The sequence below is a fragment of the Drosophila ananassae genome, chromosome 3L (genome assembly GCF_017639315.1).
Source record: "Drosophila ananassae strain 14024-0371.13 chromosome 3L, ASM1763931v2, whole genome shotgun sequence".
Classification (NCBI taxonomy): domain Eukaryota; kingdom Metazoa; phylum Arthropoda; class Insecta; order Diptera; family Drosophilidae; genus Drosophila; species Drosophila ananassae.
Window position 1 is genome coordinate 6,974,982 of NC_057929.1, and position 20,954 is coordinate 6,995,935.

At 47.3% G+C, this 20,954-nt stretch overlaps 1 protein-coding gene across 13 annotated transcripts; it reads left to right on the forward strand.

The window, feature by feature from the left end:
- The first annotated feature begins 90 nt into the window (after positions 1 to 90).
- On the forward strand, positions 91 to 20,673 carry LOC6495811 (probable lysine-specific demethylase 4B). Of its 13 annotated transcripts, none has more exons than XM_032450692.2 (9): positions 91 to 722; positions 8,865 to 9,383; positions 9,461 to 9,799; positions 9,876 to 10,198; positions 10,275 to 10,534; positions 10,668 to 11,120; positions 11,756 to 12,217; positions 13,759 to 15,961; positions 18,280 to 20,673. In XM_032450692.2, exons 2-9 carry the CDS (start codon positions 8,952 to 8,954, stop codon positions 19,325 to 19,327), a joined length of 5,520 nt encoding a protein of 1,839 aa, XP_032306583.1. In that variant the 5' UTR covers positions 91 to 722; positions 8,865 to 8,951; the 3' UTR covers positions 19,328 to 20,673. The 13 variants fall into 13 exon arrangements, with proteins under 13 accessions (XP_032306583.1, XP_032306587.1, XP_032306589.1 ...); XM_032450696.2 differs by having other exon boundaries at positions 10,671 to 11,120; XM_032450698.2 differs by lacking the exon at positions 18,280 to 20,673 and adding an exon at positions 17,865 to 18,008.
- Positions 20,674 to 20,954: the final 281 nt, after the last annotated feature.

Sequence of the window (20,954 nt, forward strand, 5' to 3'; positions counted from 1 at the left end):
TTATCCAAAGATAAGACTTAATTTTTTAAATACGTTTTTAAGCTTTGCAGTAAGCTTCTTAACTCTTTGTTGTTGGCAACTCAAAATACCTATACGATATATCGATAGTTTTGCGTAGCAAGTGTGCCATGAGCTGGTCACACCTGTCGTTAGATTGTTTTTGCATCAGAGTATAATTTTTGCGAAAAAGTGCTCCAAAAACGAATGTAAATTGTGCTTTGAGCTTACAAAACGACAATTCAATAAGGAAACCCTACTGCCATCGTAAGAGAACAGACGTCATACCGCGCGGTGCCTAATTTGAGGGCCCGTGCCAATGTAAACTCTTCGCGAGTGCCTGTACAGCAGAGGAGCGTCTGATAAGCAGACCCCCAAAGACCCTTGCCGTGTCCAAGCCAAGAATGGCTCCATAGCTGTGTGAACAACCATTGTCGAGCGTTCGCCATTCTCCCCACCACATTTAAAACAAAAGCGTAACACCAGCGCACCCAGACATGTTCACCCTGCAGCTAATCTTTTGTAAATAAACTGCGTCCACGTCTATTGTGAACGGGCACATTTTCTCGGTCACGTACGCCGCCGAGTTCCTCGTATCTAATATCTAATATTGGTGCGGGTGGCTGCCGATTCGCACCAGCATAGGTGATCCTAGCATCTAAGCGGGTCACCAGGTACCAGCCTCCAGCTTTGAACCACCGCACCACCGTTTGGACCGTCAACGGGTAAGTTTTCGGCCAATAGGGCGACTCGCTGCAGCGAAAAACTTTTGTAAAATCGATTTTTCACTGCGCGAGACCTCCCTGCCACCCACTTTGTTACTGGCCGGGGCTAGAATTAATTGCATTAACTTGTAAAACAAGCAAGGGCCGCCGCGTCCTTTGTTTTTGAAATATATGAGCGTTCTAACAATTAGTTCTGATTGGAAAATTGCCATTATGATCCAGGGTGAGGGCTGTTTTTGGGTTTAATTGTGTTTTTCTTTCAATAATAGTGGCTGCTTTTCTGGGAAACTATTGGGCTGGGTTGGACTTTAATGAGTCATTTTTATGGAAACTGGTAGCTTTTACCAAATAAACTATTTTTTATTTGAAATTTAAGTGATAGAAGACTCTTATTGGGGTTTTTAGAAGAGATTGTTGGGAAGTTGCTTTATTTTTAGGTCTGGAACTTTTAAGAGAGCTCTGGGGTTCCCCTTTTTCAGATATTTTAGTCAAATTGCGTTGGAAACTCAAGTAGTTACTAGTTTCTAGTGCAGATACTCACTTTTCTATGCTATGTTTTTGAAGAGCGAGAGAAAGAAAGTCATTCAGGCTCTACATATTCTCTATAGAAGTTATAATCTATAATAAAAGGATCTACCATCCTACAAGAAAGAATCATATCTCTTATAAACCCAAGGAATTCAGAACTCTATCCAAAAAGACATCACTTCTTGAATGCCTTGCTTAGAAACCTCTAATGTAGGCAACACTTTGGGAATAGCTTTTAAAGGCAAACCTAGATGGTATATCCACATATCTAAATAAAGTGCAGCTTGCTGAACAGAAATACCCAAAAGAAAGGGGTTCATTGATTTGAAAACTCAAACCGTGCTCTTGTTTCCACGACAGCTGCGACTGTAGAGCCCCTCCTCCAGCCCTACAGCCAGGGCATAATGACTTCGTCTAACCAAACAAAGGTAAACAAATGTTTGAGAAGCCTTTGACGCGCCCTCGATCCTCGCTCCTGCGACAGGACATCAGAAATCAACTCCTTCCAGTGGAAGCAACTGACCTGCGACAAAGAGAACATCTGCCGTTTCGTCTGAGTTCTTCTGAGTTTCTACCTGCCCGGCCGACTAGCCAAGGAGCCCAGGAGCAGGGTTCAATGCACGCCTGCGCAAATACCGCTGCCAGACTTCTTCAGCTGCTCTTGGTTCTAAAAAAATATGAAACTTAGCTGGAAAGTTGTGATTTGCGGCGACAATTGGCAGCAGCGACACTTCCTTCTTGAGGCGGCAAGGAGCGGAAGTCTCGAATGTTGTAACAGTTACGGCAGCCCCTTTCTCTGGCTTCTTTCAGCAACTTGTAAATAATCGTCCTAGCCCTACAAGCATACCGGTTTTTAAAGCCTACCAGGAGTAGAAGCAGGAGCAGGAGGAGGACCAGTCCCAGGCCCCTCTTCCTGTACTGTCGTTGCAAGACAACCGCTACGGGCTGTGGTGTCCGGTTACAGCTGGGAAGAATTCAGTTTTTTGTTGGTTTTTTGGAAAGCCTGTCGCTGTATTTTATGCTGGTTTTTCTGGGCCCAGGACCAGGACCAGGCCAAGGTATCTTGGGGGGTCGTACAGTTGAAACACGAGGAGCAGCTGGCCAGCATCCAAGTTGGATCTTAAACTTGGAGACTGGCGAAGGATGAGCGATGATTGGCACTACTTTTCTTCAATTACTGATTATCCTTTGTAAGATCGATCCCCATTCGAAGAGTAGGCAGCTGGCAGGCAATTCCCTATCCATGGCACATGCCATGTAGGGACAACGACCTACCTAGCCAGATGTCCCGGCAACACAGCCATAATCAATGCAACAGCAGGCCAGCTAGACTCGGGGACTGTCCTTTCAGCCAGTCCTCATGGCTCGGCCGACCAGCCGGCTGCAATTCGTTAGATTGGTTAGACATCGTTGCACACACACACACACACACACACACATGGTTGTATCCCCTGGTCTTGCATTCCACAACCCAACATCTGTCGGGGCTAATGGTCTACTGCAGTCTACTGCTGCCTGCTGCGCCTTGCCAGCTGGCAGCTGCTTGGCCGAGCTCCGATCCGAGTAAGTACTTGGCATGCAGGTGATGCAGTTTCTGTGGCCTGCAGCTTGGAGCTGGCTGGGATGGATGGATGGATGGCTAGCGAAATGCAGAGCACGAGACGAGCACCACATGGGGGATGGCCGAAAATCAGCTGTTTTTGCGCAATGTTTATAAACAAAATGTGAGCAGTGTCTGGCGGTGGCGGTGGCGGTGGCGGCAGAAGTGGCGGCAGCAGTAACCCTTAGACATGTCTGGGCATATTTTTGGAATCACCACCGAGGCTCAGTTGAGCTCAGCTCACAGTAGAACATAACCAGAGCACCAGAATCACCACCGACCTATATTGGCGCACTGACTCTGGGCCACATGGCGCATGGGGTGGTTCCGCTCACACGCACGGCCTTCGGTAGGTGCAAGGACGTTTGGGAAACCCCCAAAATGTAAACAAACGACAAGCAACCCCAGACACCGGCTACAGTAAAGGCAATCGCAATGGCACCGACCAACCTCATCATCCGCTCTTGCTATATTGGAACCATGTGTCTGGCGGCAACCACCACCCAACCAAGTCGGGTCGGGTGGAATCGGTAGCGTGGCGTGTGCCGGCATGTCATCCGTCCATACATAACCGACGTCTTCGTCACTTTTAGGGGTTTTCCCGAAAAAGCAACACAGACCAAAACAGAGCGAGTCCACCAGAGCGGTGGTAGTTAGAGTAGCTTCCGCTCCCATTCATTACCCGTAGCCATAGCCGTAGTAAACAAACCCCCGGACTACCGAGCTAGGTGGTGTTTTTGGCACGGATCCGGACTGAGCCGAGCCGCAGGTCAGGTGTACGGTTTCCAGGATGTGCTAACAAGTTTGCAACTCAACAGGTCGTCGTTATCCGGCAGTGGGTGGTTTAATGGCCTGGATACTCCAAGGAAGGAGTTACTTTTACTTCTAGTTCCTCTACTTTAGACCCTCCTAGATGTCCTGTCTATGTCCTGCCTGCTATGTTTTACAGAGTTCGGTTTCATTCTTCCTGTCATGTCTTGAGTCCTTGTTCTGTTCCACATTTCCTAGCGACAGGAGCGTGCTTAAGTGCCTGCTTCGCGGGAAACTCGCCTACTTGTTATTATCCTGGCCGCCATTTTGTTGACCAATAAGACTGCAAAGGATGCGAAAAAAGTGTAGAACATTTTCGACTATAGGGCTACTAGCAATGGCGGCCGCCAGCCTAGAGTAGAGGAGTATAGAGTGTGCCGCGGAGAATTAATTAGATTGCGGCGGCAGCTGCTGGCAGGACGTACTGCAGCTGAGCAGAGAGAAGGAGCCATGTCCTGTGAGAGAGCGGCAGTGGCAGTGGCAGTGGCAGCGAGTCGGCGCCGAAAGCCTGTACTGGAAAAGTTTTCATTTAAAGCGCAAGCGTTCTCCTGCCGCTCTCTCCGGTTCTATTTGTTTTACACACAACAAGAACAACAACAACAATGGACGCCAGGAGTGTAGCGCCTGCTTTTAAAAAAGGACTCACACACGCACACTAACACACACACACATGGAGACAAAGTCTGACAATTGGGCGAAAAATAAAATGTAACGAACGCAAAGCAAAAACAAAACAATGCCAGAGACAGAGTCGAACGATAGCCCGAGCCAGGACCAGAGCCATAGCCAGGACCAAAGCCAAAGCCAAACAGTTGTGCAATTGAGATAAAGGACAACAAAAGGGGACAAAAGGGAAACGCCGAAAAGGGGACGCGTGCTTTGCTTTTTGGTCGATGTGTGGCACAGTGGTGCGAATGAGGAAATTAATGAATATAAATGTATAATGACATTAATTTATTTATGGTTTTATTTATGCAAAATGATATAGTTAGTACTGAAGGATGCTAAGATTTCTTTTAAAGAGAGACTGTAAAATATTATAATTTTTAATTTAACAAAATTAAGCTTATCATAAATGTTAAACTTAATAGTAACTTCGGCTCCTAAAAAAAGAAATAAAAATAAATAATCCATTTCCTCTAATTTTTGTTTTTACATTTAATTATATATAAATTTCTGTTAAAAATATTCATAACTCATCCCACTGTGCTGCTTTGACGCGCGTGCTTAGCGGCACAAAAGGACATAAAACAGCCAACTGCCAGCAACAACAACTAAAGCAACAACAACAAAAGCAACAACAAAAACAGGAACTAGGAACAAGGAATAAAAGCATAAATAATCTTGTAGTTGTTGTCGCAGCTGAAGCCGAGTTGGAATTGAAATTTTATGAGAAATTTTATTAGAGAAATGTTTTGTGAAATCACACGAGACACACAGATACTCTGTCTCTGTTTATGTATGTGTGTGTGTGTTTGTGTGTGTGTAGAAAGGGAGGAAGGCGGAAGAAGGAGGAGGAAGAGGAAGAGGAAGAAGTAGAAATGTGGAAAAAGGGGACGCGCATTATGGCGGTTCTCCGTGTGTTCTTCGACGACGTCATCGGCAGGCATGGTTTCTGTTCCTGTTCCTGTTTTCGCTTTTTTTTACCGTTCAGTCAATGACCACATTGTGTACCCGACTGCAGTGTCAACTGCGCTCGTATGTGTGTCTCTCTCTGTGTTTGTGTGTGTGTGTGTAAGTCCTGCCGGAAGTTAACGCCGCCGCCTGGTCATTCTCGCTGCTTTTATGCAAGCTCTCTCTCTTTCTCTTTCTTACTCTCCCTCTCTCTTCATGCATGATTAAACAAGTTTTTTAGCCGCTCTCGAGATCCTTGGCCCCCTTCGCTTACTCAGTGTCCTGTGGGTCTGTGTGGGCAAGTCCTGCCGCGCAGTGTGGCCACTCGCCTGCGTTCCTGTCACGCTTTGATCCTGCCGTACAGCCGAACGCTTCCTTCCTCCTTCCTACTCCTCCGCCCAGCCCCCATCTGCGTTCCTGCTCCTGGCGAGTCCTGTAGGCGTTTCCCGGCTAATGACATGTTGTAAATTATCCTTCTCCTCGCCATATCCTTTGCCGCTTCATGCTGCTGTAATTACTCAAAAATCAGCCTTCCTTCCTTTCTGTTAGTCATTTTTTTTGTGGAAGACACACGCTCCTGGCAGGATAAAGGTCATGCAACTCACCCACTCTTGTTTTAAGTTTAAGAATATATTATTTCTGATCATAAATTATAGACTGGTAGACTAGTTAGCTCTACTTTTAATCAAAATCCTTCAGAATCTTCCAAGTCCTTCTCCTACCTCCCTTCGATCGCCTTCCTAGATCCTAGAACTCTAAACCCCTGATTAGATACTCTTGACAGGATCTCAAATCCCTTCCCGAACAATGCATAATGAGCGCTAAGCACTAATCACAGGAGAGAGACAGGGAGAGAGATCCTGCGAAAAAGGAGGACGATCGATAGCGAATGCATTTTCCATTTTCCACATCTAGTTTTCGCAACTGAGCCGAATTCGAAGCAGTTGGTCCTGCCTGTCAAGGAGTGGGGGGAAATGTGCATTGTTCGACGGAAGGACAGATGAATGGTTTTCTATTGATGGATGAACAGGATGGCAAAAAAAGGACGATAGAAGCAGCCAACAACTGCTGTTTTTCCTCTAGACTCTAGACCTCTATTTCCCTCACCTCACCTCACCTCACCCCACCACACCCCACCCCACCCCGTCGCTCTTATCCTGCCAAACTTGTTTGGGCCGTCTCCCTCTGGTTGTACACCGATTTTCCTTTCGCATTATGCTTTGGCCAGAGCATTCGCATTAAAAGGACAACGCTCTTACAGCTGCGAGAGTGTTAGTGTGAGAGTGTGTGAGAGTGCGAGAGTGCGAGCGAGTTCTGCCGACGCCTGCGTTTGCTTCTGCGTCTGCGTCGCCATCCCATAGTCCTGCGGCGTCAGGATGCGGTTCAGTCATTGCTCGCCGCTCAGACCGCTCAGACATGTCGCTCGTGAGTCGCGTATGCCGTCGTGAGTGCTTTTCGTGCTAGTTTGTCATTCCTGCCACTCAGTTAGTGTTAGCGCGTGTGTGTGTGTGTGAGAGCGGTCCTTCGCCTTCACCCCTCCTCCTCCCGCCATACTTGCAACTACCATAAAGTCCAAGTCAAAGACTGGAAAACGACTCCTTTCGACCATCTGATGTTGCAGGACAACGCAAAAAGTCAAATCCAAGCAAAAAACAAAGCTAATTGTAGAGCTAGAGTGAGAAAGAGTGTCTGAAAAGTGTTCTACTTGTGCAAAAGTTAAAAAAATAAATAAATAAAAAATAGATATTGAAAGTAGAGAGAATAAAATAATGTGCAATAAACTGCTAGAAGAGGCAACTGCAACCGAGGAGTAGAAGCGGAAACAGCAACAGAACCCAACACCAGAACACCGATCTATCATAGAGCAAGCCTTACTCGTAAAGTCAGTCGAAACTTTTAAGGACTACGTCGAGAAACAAAAAAAATACAAGTAACTGTGAGGCAAACAACAAAAAAAAAAAAAGAAAAACCCATCGAAGCAAATCACAAGTGAGTTCCAAATTTCGTCCTTTCACACACAAACATACACAAACACGCACACACACACATACGTACAGATACTAAAACAGAAGATGTAAACACACACACATACAATTGTACTACTCGCCACTCGCTACTCGCCCGTTTGGCGCCCCTCTCAATGTCCTGACGGCTTCCTTTATTTCCAAACTAGCAAATAGTTTGGCGCACTCGCCATTATCCTTCCTTATAGATGTCCCCTTCCCCCCCTCTGTCCCCTCAACCCATCGTCATTGGCTCTCCCATTCGCTCCGCTCTACTCATCGCTCTCTCTCTCTCTCTCGCATGGTATCCTTGCTCTCTTGCTCGTCCTTTGTCGGGTGGTGGTACAGTTTTCTGCGTAGCCGAGTAGCCGCAAAAATTGCGTAAATTTTCATCTAGTTTGCTGGGATGTCTCGCACGGCGTTGTCCTTGTTGGCTTGTATCGTTGCCAGAAATTATCTCGTTGCTCCTCCGGACCTGATATCCTTTTTCTTACTTTCTGCTGCTTGTTGTTTGTGCGGAAAATTGGAAAAAAAACAAACTGCAAAATCATTGAGATATTTGTGTGAGAAAAATATGTCGCGGGATTTTGTGTTTCTGCTTATTGGACGTTTTTTTTTTTCGCTTGGTTTGGATTGTTTTTCTGGCTTCCCGGCACCATGGGGCAGGCAGGGTCCTGGCGCTCTGTCCTGGCCCTCAAAAACTCAATAATTAATTATCCGCATTCAGAGTGATTTATTGCCAGTTTTTTTTTTTGTACCTCGACTCGAACATTGTATACAGAACTACATGGCGAGAAAATGTTCTTCATTTTTCCCCATCAGCGAGTGTTTTCTATTTTAAAGGATACTTTTGTTTTGTTTCATTTCACAACGTGAAGAAATGCTTTTGTCTTTCTCGAATCTTAAGTTCCTAGTTATTAATAATTAGTGATATAATCTTATAACTCCCAGATCCTAGGATCTGGTAACCCATTTAATAACTCTTTGAATTTCAGCTTTTTATTTAATAATTAATATAATAATTATATCTCATAGAAAACTACTAGCTCCTTGTACTGCCCAAACTTTTCAAGATATATGTCCTGGAATTTGATATTATCCTGATATTATGTATTTAGTTTGTAAGATTATCCAGAAAGTGATCGCTGCACTTATTTTTTTATGGGTTTTTTGGGTCATATTTGGCGAGGAAACGGAGTGGCACTCGAGCCGAGTAAGTGGCAGGGGTAGCAGCAACTGCATATCCTGCCAGCCTACCAGCCCGCCGGCCTGCCTGCCATCCTGCCTGCCTGCCTGCTGTTGTCTCGATGCCTCGACTCGACTCGACTCGCCTCGCCTCGCCCATTCATTCAAAAAAGGCGCACGGAAAGTTGCAGCTGTTCGTCGGCGCTCCTTCTTTTCAATTTTTTGAGTTTTCAGTGCGATCCGATCCGATCCTTTGAGAGATGAGATCAGTTGGCGATGGAAAAGGGCAGGCTGGTTGGAAGGACGGTCGGGCTATTGGGCTGTCGGCAATAGCATCTGCTCTGGGATTAGGAGACCGCACGGAGTTCAGAGTTTTAATGTGGCACTCTGCTTCTATCACAGTTCTAGATCGGGACATCGGGCGTTGGAGAGGAGAGTGAGGCGAGTGTCCTGCGAAGAGCGGAGAACCGAAACGGAGCAAAGAATATAATGAAAATGTCAGACATACCGCGCATTATGGTCTTCCGGCCCACCTGGGAGGAGTTCAAGGACTTTCCCAAATACGTCGCCTACATGGAGTCCCAGGGCGCTCACAAGGCCGGCCTGGCCAAGGTGGTGCCGCCGCCGGAGTGGGTGCCGCGACGCAGTGGCTACGCCGATCTGGACGCTTTAAATGTCACCATACCGGCGCCCATCTGCCAGGTGGTCACCGGCAAGCAGGGCTACTACCAACAGATCAACATCCAAAAGAAACCGCTCACCGTGAAGCAGTTCAGCGAACTGGCCAGCACCGAGCGCTATGCCACACCGAAGCACTTTGACTTCGAGGACCTGGAGCGCAAGTACTGGAAGAACATAACGTATGTGGCGCCCATCTACGGGGCGGATGTTAGCGGCAGCATCACAGACTCCGACCAGGATGTAAGTTTGGGGATAGTGTCTTTTCCTTTTCCGTCTTCTGACCTTGTTCCCTTGCCTTGCCCTTTGGTGTGTTGTAGAGCTGGAACATAAACCGTCTGGGCACCATCCTGGACTTTGTGAACAAGGACTATAACATCCAGATAGACGGCGTCAACACAGCCTACCTGTACTTCGGCATGTGGAAGACAACGTTTGCGTGGCACACCGAGGACATGGATCTCTATTCGATCAATTATCTGCACTTCGGAGCACCGAAGACGTGGTATGTGGTGCCGCCGGAGTACGGCCGGAGGCTGGAGAAGGTGGCCAACCAGTATTTTCCGGCTAGCTATAAGAACTGCAATGCCTACCTGCGTCACAAGATGACGCTAATCTCACCGCAGATTCTCAAGCAGCACAATGTGCCAGTTAGTAAGGTGCGTTTCTGTCTGTCTCCCAAATGGGGTGTCCTTAGTGTGTCCCTTGGTGGCTAATTAAATCCGGATCTTGCAGATCACACAGGAGGCGGGGGAGATAATGATCACTTTCCCGTTCGGCTACCATGCCGGCTTCAATCACGGCTTCAACTGTGCCGAGTCCACCAATTTTGCGATGGAGCGTTGGATCGAGTACGGGAAGAGGGCGGTGCAGTGCACCTGCAGCAATGACATGGTCAAGATCTCGATGGACACGTTCGTCAAGCGGTTCCAGAACGAACGCTATGACCTCTGGCTGGAGGGTCGGGATGTCGGCCGGCATCCGGAGGATCCACCGAACGGGGTGCCCTCCGCTGCGCCCCTGCCCCCGCACCTAGACGCCCTGCTGTGTGATAAGAAGTAGGTTGCTCCCCATTGTGTCGCCTTCCCTGTCCGAGGCCACTTGAATACAATCTCGTTTTGCTCTCCTCTGCAGAATGAAGAAGCAGTGCAACCCCACCAAGGCCAAGAGCTTTAAGGAGCGTAATCCTGACCTAGATCTGGACGAGATCCAGCAGAATCCGAACGTTCCCGACGACGTCAAGGCCATGCTGAAGGAGAGCGTCCTCACGCTCGACACCAGCGATCTGGGCGTGGAGGACGGCGACTTTGCCGGCGAGGAGGCTATGAGCCTGCAGAGTCCCGCCGACTTTAAGACCAAACAGGAGCTCTTGGAGTACATAGACGATGGGACAGGTGTGTGGCCGCAGGGTTCTCTCGTTCGCCAGTTCACCCTTCTTATAATATATTGTCTTTTTCTTTCTATTCGTCCTTTTTTCCCCCTCTTTCTTTTCCTTTCTTTTCTTTTGGAAATGAATTCTTTCGACAGAAGATGACGACGAGGAGGAGGACTTCAAGCGGCGCAAGCAGAAGAGGAAGTACGACGCCGACTACGACGACGACTGGCTAACCTCCAAGCGGCGGACGAACTCGCGCAACAGCAGCCGTGGCAGGAGTCCGCGCACCAAGGACGATCGTTCCATTTCCCCAGCCTCGTCCACCTCCTCGACGTCGCGGGGCGCGAGACGCGGCAAAGCCGGCAGCACGCCCCGCAAGACGCCGGCGAGACGGAAAAAGGATGCCATTGCCACATCGCCGGCAGCCACAGTGGCTTCTCCAGCCCCCCCACCGCCAGCGCCTGCTGCAGCCACACCACCACCACCACCACTACCAGCACCAGCAACACCCACACCCATAACACCAGCCACGAGAACGGCAACAACAGCAACAACAACAGCAACAGCAGCTGCAACATCAGCAACTGGCAGCGATGGCGGCAGAGGTGAGAGCAGCAGCTTTAGCAGCCACTGCACCACTGCATCCATTTAAACACTGCTCCACTGCATCCTCCATCACCATACCATCCTGTCACACTAACCCCCGTCCCTTCCAGCCTTCCAGCCACAATCCCCTCCAGCATATCTCTTCGCATAACATTTCACAGCTGCTTCGTTGCATTTCGATTCGATTCGATTCTCCCAATACACCTGATCCTGATCGGAAAAGCATTTGTATCGTTTCGTTTTTGTGTTAATGTACAGAATAAGTCGTCTAGTTTGTTTTAATTGTAAGGAGAAAAAATATACGATCACGCTTTTAAACCTATGCTAAAAACTAACAAAAAATCAAAACTGTTTTACTAAAACCCAATCGAAGGTGTTGGTGCTGCCTGGGTTCGGTTCCACTTTCTGTTTCTCCACTCTCTCCAATCTGAATCCCCGCCAGAATCTGCTTCGCTTGACCGCCCACCCGCCCCCTAACTCCAAAACACCATGTCACCCCGCTACATCCATTCATCCCCTATATGTATGTGTGTGTGTTTACATCAACAGACAGAAACAGTAACAGTTCAATCACAATCACTGAATATCCTTGCACTAGAACTAGAACTTAACTCACCCGATTGCCGTTTTCCAGATGCCAAAAAGGAGCAGCAATCGCTGCAGTTTATGCAACAGCCACGCAAGTTCGAGGGCAAGATACCAAAGCTAAGTCCACCGGTACAAACCGCAGCATCCACATCCAAGTCTAGTCAGGAGCAACAGCAGCCGCAGCAACAGCAGCAAAAGATCTACGTCAGCATGTTGCCCGTAGCCACCACCCTCAACGGCATTCCACAGCAGCAACAGCAGCAGCCACAACAGCAGCAATATGGTAGCACGGATGGTTCCGTCTACCAGCTGCAGAATGAAATACTCTGTGATGCCAATGGACAGGCCGTAGCGGCTGCCACGGCCACATATCAGACCACGGCCAGCAGTCCGCAACAGCAACACCAACAGCAGCAGCAACACCAGCAACAGCAACACCAGCAGCAGCAACACCAACAGCAGCAGCAGCAGCAACAAAGTGTTGCAGCCAGCACAGCGAATGTTGCCGGTAAGTGTCTGGCTTGAACTTAAACGCCCTATGTTATTTGTTTGTTGGTTGTAGTCTTTGTGTATGGTTTAACCCTTCTTGTGTACTCGTAATTGGTGTTTCAGTTGGTGCTTCTACAACTAACCTCTCACAGTAGCAACATACTCTACTCACGCACTTATGATTTGACTGTCACTTCAATTGGCCGAAATTCTCTAATCCTCCTTCCCAACCATCTAATGCTTTGTTTTGTGCGCGTCGCAATCTCATGCCACTCATATACTTCACCCACATTCTACCCATTTTAAAATACATATTATTTCCCTTTTTAATTGTGATTTTTTAACGTTTTGTGCACAAAATTCAAATGCCCAGATTAGAAGAAAAAGAACAAACATTGAACTCTACTATACTTCCATTTGCGGTAAAAAAATAAAAGAAAAAAAAACAACTTTTCAAATTTCCTTACTTAATCAAGTCTCTGAAAATCCAAATCCATTACCCGATTAACAAAAAGAAATCTGCTTTTCGACTGAATCCTCACAACACAACATGCTCTTTTTAATTTGCGACACCATTCCCAGGTCTGTTACCTTCGACTCTTGTCGATTTCTCATGAATATTGGAACTGTCACATAAATAAATGCACAAACCGTTTGAACCGAAGGAAATGCCGGGCAGAGCGCGTCAATGAAGTCTCAAAAAATGTCTCACAACCTATTATTTTATGTTAACCAGCAATAGTTTAAGGTTTTACAATTCAAAAGTTGGCGCCAAAAAAAAAAAAGCAGAAAGAACCGTGTGGCCATTGAAGTTTGACAAAAGTGCTGCCCATCCGCACGGACATTTGGCAGCACTTGCGCGCCATTTTTGAATTTTATTTCTTAGTTTCTATATTTTCGTTTATGATTTAGTTAGTTTTAACAGAGGTTTCTATATTTGCTGCCTCCATCTTTTGTTCCCACCCTTCCCCTTCCCATTTTTTGACACTAAACCACGTCGTTAGCAGCTGCCCCCCCTTTTGGGGAGGCTACTGCTGACCATGTTGGCCAAAATAAAACACTTCCACCTCCCTCATTGCTCTGTCCTCCCGTATTTTCAGTTTATTTCTCGCAGTCGAGTAGGATTATTTATTTTATAATTTATTAAGTATTTAGTATTGAGTTGCGAGTACTGTACCAGAGTTACAATTACGATTGCTGTAAAGTAGCTCTAAGTAAACACAAATTCTACCGACAAACAAAAACCAATTCACTCACGTTCTCTCTATATAATGTATATCCTGTAATGCTGTATCCAATCCAATCGATTATGAGGCCCGTGTAAGTGCCACAGAGGGCCGCCTGCGGACCACCTGCGGCATCTACATCCAGTTGGCCATGAGTAGCTTTCATTTTGCACAACATTAGTTTTATCCGAATCTGATTTGAGTGAATTGTTGATTGATTTCCATTTAAATTTCGATTACGATCTGATTTATTGATTTATGCAAATATTACATTCAAACACATCTTTTATGAACCGAACCGAATATGTATTTTCAAAATATATATAAACAAAAGACAATGTGGTCACAACTATTAGTTCGTCCTCCATCCTGCACACGAACGCCAACGCCAACGGCAACGGAGTGGACACGAGTGGCCAGTACCACTACATCACCACCACCGGCGAGGATGGACAAACACCGACCACCATAGTGTTCGAAAACTACAATGGCGCCACCGCCGCCGCACCCACGCCCGTCGCCGTATCGGTGGCCGGGCAGCAGAGCAGCACGCCGGCGACAACGACCACCACTGCCCTGGTCAACACCGACGGCACAATCATCGAGTTCGACGGCAGCACCTACGAGGAGTACCATGTGCTGAAGAGCGAGCCCGGAAGCAGCGATTGCCTGAGCAATGGGAGCAGCGCCGTCGCCGCGGACATCATCAAGTACGAGCCGCAGCACGGACTCGCCGTCGAGGAGGATGACGATGAGGAGAGCATGCTGCATGTCAAGTACGAGGAACAGAGCCTCGAGCACGATCCGGACCAGGACCACGAATACGAGGACTACCAGGTGATGAAGGCTGAGGTCGAGGCAGAGGCTGCCGAGCAGGCTGCCGGCACCACCAGCTACACGATCAGCGGCCAGGCGAACACCACGCCCACATCGACGGTGTCCTCAATGGTGCCGAAGTCCGGGTCGGCGGCAGCGGCCAAGCAGAAGCGGAAACGGAAAACGCGCGTCATCGCCGACGACGAGCAGGGCGAGTATCTGGAGAAGATGAGTGTCCGGGGACTGGACATAGCCCGCTACGAGCACATCATCGACGGTGTGGCCTACTGCCTGGTGTGCGCCAAGAACGACATCTTCAAGACGTTCAAGAACAAGTACAGCTTTCAGCGCCACGCCTACCTCTTCCACGAGGGCCAGAACCGCAAGATCTTCGCCTGCCCCATCTGCAACAAGGAGTTCTCGCGGCCCGACAAGATGAAGATGCACAAGAAGGACAAGCACGGAGATGTGCCGATGCCACCCTCTGCCAGCACGACGCCCCTCAAGGCGGACGGCCCGCCGGCGAAAAAGGCGCGCAATGTCCGGACGCCCCGGGGCCGGAAGTCGAAGGGCGTGGACGGCACGCCGGCCAAGAAGCGACTCGCCCAGATCGACAGTGTTCTGGACGAGGTGCAGAATGCCGAGTCCATGACCATGGCCCCGATACCTGCCAGCCAGCATCAGCAGTCCATGCAGCACAGCCTTACCAGCACTCTGGCCCCGACGACGCCCGCTCAACCGCAACAGCAGCAGCTCCAGACACTGCCGTCGCTGGACTTCAGCGGGATGATCCTGCCGGGTGGAGCTCAACTGGCGTTGGCCAATCCGGGAGCCACCAGCTCCATGGGCCTGCAACGCGGCCCCGCCACGCCCAACGGCCAGGCTGGGGCGCCCACAACGACGCTGATATACTCGAACCAGCTGGAACTGCAACAGGCACTGCTGCAGCAACAGCTGCACGGCCAGAGCATAATGATCCAGGACCAGGCCGGCAACCTGGTGCCCCTCCAACTGGATGGTTCGCAGGCGATTTATACGACGGCGCCGGCAGCTCCGCAGGCACAGCGCAGCCAACCCACAACGGCCACATATCAGACCCAGCAACAGCAGCAGCAGCAGCAACAGCAGCAGCAACAACAGCAGCTGGTGCAGCAGCAGCAGACGCTGAAGGTGCCTTCCAGTCAAGCCCAGCAACCCCACTACGAACTGGACAACGTGACCTACCTGAGCTCAACATCGGCTGCCACGCCGGCGGCGGCCGAACAGCAGCAACAACACCAGCAACACGTCATCGGCACGGTCCAGAGCTATCAGATCCTGACACCCGATGGCCTGCAGAGCTTCCAGCCGAAGCTGGACACCGCCGAGCTGGGTGATCTGTGCCCCTACTCGCAGTACACGTTCACGACGCATACCGGTGCCCAGCCAACGCTGAATGCGAACGCCCTGGACGCACAAACCCAGCAGCAACATCACCAGCAGGCGCAACACCACCAGCAGCAACAGCAACAGACGCACCTGCAGCTCCAGCAACCGTTCGCCACGCATCACAATCCACACCAACAGTTCATGGAGCTGAAGAACGAGCTGCTGATCAAGGGCAGCGACACCTACGCCCTGGACACCGCCTCCATGTACCATCTGCCCTTCTCGCCCACTTCGATGATCAATGCGGTGAACGATGTGAACACCTCGTCCCTGCTGGAGACCAAAGAAATTAGGTAAAGCTCTTTTTCCAGAACTTCTATCCCCCAATGCCCGTCTATCCTTTAAACCTGACCGTATCCCCGAAAGTAACGCGCTCGATAGATAATCCCACTGTATCTCTCTTTGTAAACCCGCTCCGAACCACCTCAATCTGTATCTACCACTCTATGTCTATCACTCTGTCTCTCTACGTACTATTAACCCACTGCTCCGGTCTCTGGGAGCAGTCAGGTCTTCGATCTTCCTTCCTTCCTTCACGTATTTAGAGCCGCGCATCGCCCGCTGTAATACTTGCTACTAAACACTTGCAACACTCGATGGCCGCCACGAACCAAGAATCAGAACAGACCACGTTTCGATAAGTCAAGTCGAACCAAGTACATTAAGCATAAACCTATTTAGTTACCAACTAGCTATACTTTAGTTATATTCTGTTATGCATTTCTATAAGATTTCTTAGTTTATTGTGTTTCCATCCTTACTTTATCATTTATCGTAAGAGTTAAGTCGATTTTTGTGCATTTATTTATTTACTTGTGCCATGCAGAGCCAGTCTGACTCGGAATTCGATACTGACTCTGGGAGCTGTGTGGCTTTCTGTTGCTTTTTGTTGCTAAATCACCTGCTAACTCGATGATCCCGCCACCTTATCCAAATTAATCCCCCAACCCTCGTTTCGAGAATATCTTGTGTTTAAATACGTTTTATACTTCAATGCAATTTTGTTCTTTTTCTTTCTTTCTCTTGTTTTATTTTATGTACACACAACCAACCCACCAACCAACCAACCAATCAATCGAAACTCTATAACCATTGCCTAAACGAAATAAAATGCCTGCAAACCATATATAGCTATGACATATCAGAGGCCGTACTGTTAGCCCTCTGAGCAAGATCCATTGCCACCAAAAGCTGCAGCCAAAGTACCAAAAAAAAATATAATAATATTTAATATGAAAAGAAGACCTCACTGGGAAGAAAGTTAAAAAAAAAGCCAATAGAAAGTATAATATTAAATGCCCAGAACCGCAGTATTCCCAAGCAAAAGCCACGCAAATGGAAGCTATTTTCAATGTTTGCCGAGATTGTGGTCAAGAAAGAAAATAAGACACATCCCACATCCATCCACAACCATTCAGTCGCTTGAGGACATCTCTTGCTCCATTCATTGAATCATTCATTTCCCGATCATCGAATGTTGTGTACGTGTGAAAAATGATCTCCACTCTCAACCTATAGAGTCTCTTAACAAACTTACTAAAAATTAATAAAAAAAAAATATATATAAATAAAATAATAATAATTGGACAATTAGTGCAAGGTATGTGTACTTTTGTTTACTCGCTTTATTTTCATGTTTTTGTTTGATTATTTTGTGTTTTTTATGTTTATAACAATGTTGCTTGGGTTTCCAATAAAACAAAACAATAAGCCTCATAACAACTGGTTCTTTGACTTTTCCACACTGTCCCCCCCGTCTGGGCAGATATCATTGATCCGTATATAGTATCTGTTTGGACGGCACCATCCATCACGATCTGTTGCGATCCATCAACACATCAACATTACCACCTACCTGACATAAAGCTATCAGTCATAAGTGTTGTTATAATTTACTAACCCGAATTAACTTTGATTTAAGCATATCTTAAAGCTAAATTTAATTTTAAACTAAAATTAAAACTCAATCAAAATCAAACACTAACAAACAATCAAAATAAGGATCCACAAAATATGCTAATCAAATTGTTTTTATTTTTCTTTTTTCACCCAAAAACATTTTTCGTTCGTCTGTTGTTTGTGTTCTTGTGTTCCATTCCATATATATATGATTTGCACACGAAATTCATAAAAATGCGACACAACCAATCAACATCAACAACATCCAACATCCAACATCAACAACAACAACAACAGGTTCTTCTAAACACGTCAAGATACAATTGTTCAAGCGGCCACACACTCCACGCATTCACAGTACCCATCCACTGAACACCGACCACAGTCCGAACCAGACTCAGTACACCACCACCACCACCACTACCACCAACAACCGAACCAGCGGCAAGACCATGAATAATGAAGATTTGCAGCATCGCCAAGCGGAAGCGAATCGCATTTACTACGAAGAGATTGTCCTCAAGCAGGCCAAGTCCCGAGCGCGAATCCCCAAAAGCGAAAGCAGCCCACGACGTCGCAGTTTCGTTGACCACTTCGCCGATTTTGTCTCACACTCGATCAGAACTTCTCCCATGCCCGATCCCATGCCCCCAGTGCTGCATCCCACCACTAATGCGTATGCTGTCTCGTCTCTCCCTCCTCCCAAAACCAGCAGCGGCGGGAATCCCGTGGCCTTGGTGAGCAGTAATGCCGGCAACAGCAATAGCGCTGGAAGTAATGGGCTGAAGGCGGCGGCCAAGAAGACACCCGTCATCCTGCTGGCCGCCCGCGGCGGTGGCAAGCCCACGCCGATCAGCATCCTTAATGGCACCACCAAGACGGGCACTCCCCTAACTGGATCCGGAGCCGTTACAGTGGTGCGCGTCAATGCCGCCAGTCGTGGCCAGCGACAGGAGCAACCCCAACAGCAAGAGACGGAAGCGGAGGACGACCTGCCCGAGGAGGAGGAGCTGGAAGAGGAACTGGACGAGGATGGTACGGCTCTTACTGCTCTGTCCTCGTCCACAGCTCAAATACTTCGCAAATTCCGCATCCCCAAAGGAACGGCTCTGACTGCCAAGTCGGGAGAGAACTACCTGGCCATGCCCACGCCCACTCCCTCGCCTCCTGGTGTCAGTGTGGTCAGTTCGGCCGTTGATGCGGCGGAATACGTTGAGAACGAAGACGACATCATCGAAGAGCTCAACGAAGACGACCTGGTCGAGGAGATCATCGACGAAGAGGCCAGCGAGGAGCAGTCAGAGCTTGCCGAGGCCCAGCCGGCTGCCGGGGAAAGCAATGGCCTGGACCTGAGCAGTTCGAATGGCACAACGGCAACGACGTCGACCGCCACAATGATGCTCGCCCCCAACCCACCGCCACTTCAGCTGCAAACGGTGGGCCCCAACGGAACCGTGACCTGCTTCAACCTGCCAGCCAACACCATCCTGCTGCAGTCCGCCGATGGCAGCATCATTGCCGCCACCCAGGTGCCGCATCCTAACAAGGCGGGCCAACAGCAGCTGATAGCCTTGCCGGGAAATGTGGCCCTGGCACCTGAACCAACTGCTCAGGCTCCGCAGGCCACTCAAACACTTCTACTAACGGCCGATGGCACGGCCATTCCCATCATGGCAGCAACTCCTCAGCAGCAACAGCAGCAGCAGCAGCAACAACAGCAACAGGCTGCTGCTGCTGCTGCTCAGTTGTTTGCCGCGTAGGGTCTAATGGGTGGCCAAATGGGTCGATTTTTGAACAGCGCCACCATAATTCCGACCACCTACTTCTTTTAAAGCCCCAAAGTCGATTGCCCATGGCTCAGGGCTTGTGTTGAAGCCCTGAGTTGTCGGCAACAACATCAACCATAACCTTGCAACCTTGCAACATGTCAAAAATCGTCACATTGGGCCACCAAAAAAGGGGAACAGAAATTGTTACTGAAACAAAAAAAAAAAAAGAGAAAACCAAAACAAAATAACTCAAAAAGAAGCCAAGCTAAATCACTGATATTACTACAATGTTGGATGTGCATAGAATTTTATTTTTTTATTAACCGAATCAAATCAAATGTCGAAAGAGAAGAAAGGAAATCAAATGTTGTTCATCGCGTGCAGTGTTTGCTGTGGGAGGGCATACTTAAAAAAAAAAACGTAAATTTAAATTATGTATACGCCTAAGCTATGTTTTAAGTGAAAAGGCGAGACACACACCCCATACCAGTTGTAACAATTTTACCTGCCGACAAAAAACGTGCAGCCAAAAATATGTTTAGCTTAATTTAGAGTTGCGAGAACTGTTCAGTTTCTTTCCGCAAATTTGTTTAGTAGCATTAAACGTGAGAGTTCTCTATAAATACACATAAATATTATTTGTTCCTTGCATAACGAGAGATAGACAGCAGCGACTATGCAACGTAAATCTTTAGTATTTATCCAATAAGTTCTCAATCTATTTATTTATTTTTGTTAATCCGTCGTATGTATTCCAAGCACCCCTTGTCCCTAGTCCCTTGTCACTATGAATATGATTTCTTTTAACGTGTTGTATATTCTTTACAAACATATATATTATATTACATTTTTTATCTGCAATTTTGTTATGCCATTACACTAAAAATAGGAATTCAAGCATAGCACTGACCTAATATTATTCTAGGTTCTAGACTGGATAATATTAAATGAAGTATTTTTTTAAGAAATTGTGAATTCGACTAACCAAGACCTAACACAACACACCACACACTAAACTAAGCCGCGCTAGATTAAGGCTAAAGTAACATTAACTAATGGAGGACAATGATTCAAAATTAATATAAATATGTAATCTAAGATGCAAACAAATAAGCAAAGTGAGTTTCACTTCTGTAAGATATATATTATACCTAAGGTCTAAATTTAACGAAGCAAAAACAAGAAACTATTTAAGCATCTCGAGGTAGCGTACAGTATGTATCATAAAAGGTCTAAAGCTAATATTACTTTATATATACACATATATTTATTACAAACAATAAAATAAAATTTTAGAAGTTTAAAGCAATAAACTTTATTTCTTTCTGTATCATTTACGATGAAATGTGTTTTACTGAGTTTAACTTGCTTTTTTGAAAGTTTTGGGACATTTTTCGGGGTAAATAATGTCCATATATATACAACCGATTAAACGAAGCACTAGGAACTGAGGAATTAATGAAAAGAAGTTAACTTTCATTAACTAAGTCTATAAATTTTTTAGAGCAGTAACTTTTCGATAGCTTTGGTTTAAGATTGTCTATATTTCTTTGATCTTTCTGAGGTTATATTTTGAACAGCCATCATGGTATGGAAAAGATACGTCTGTTTTTGGCCC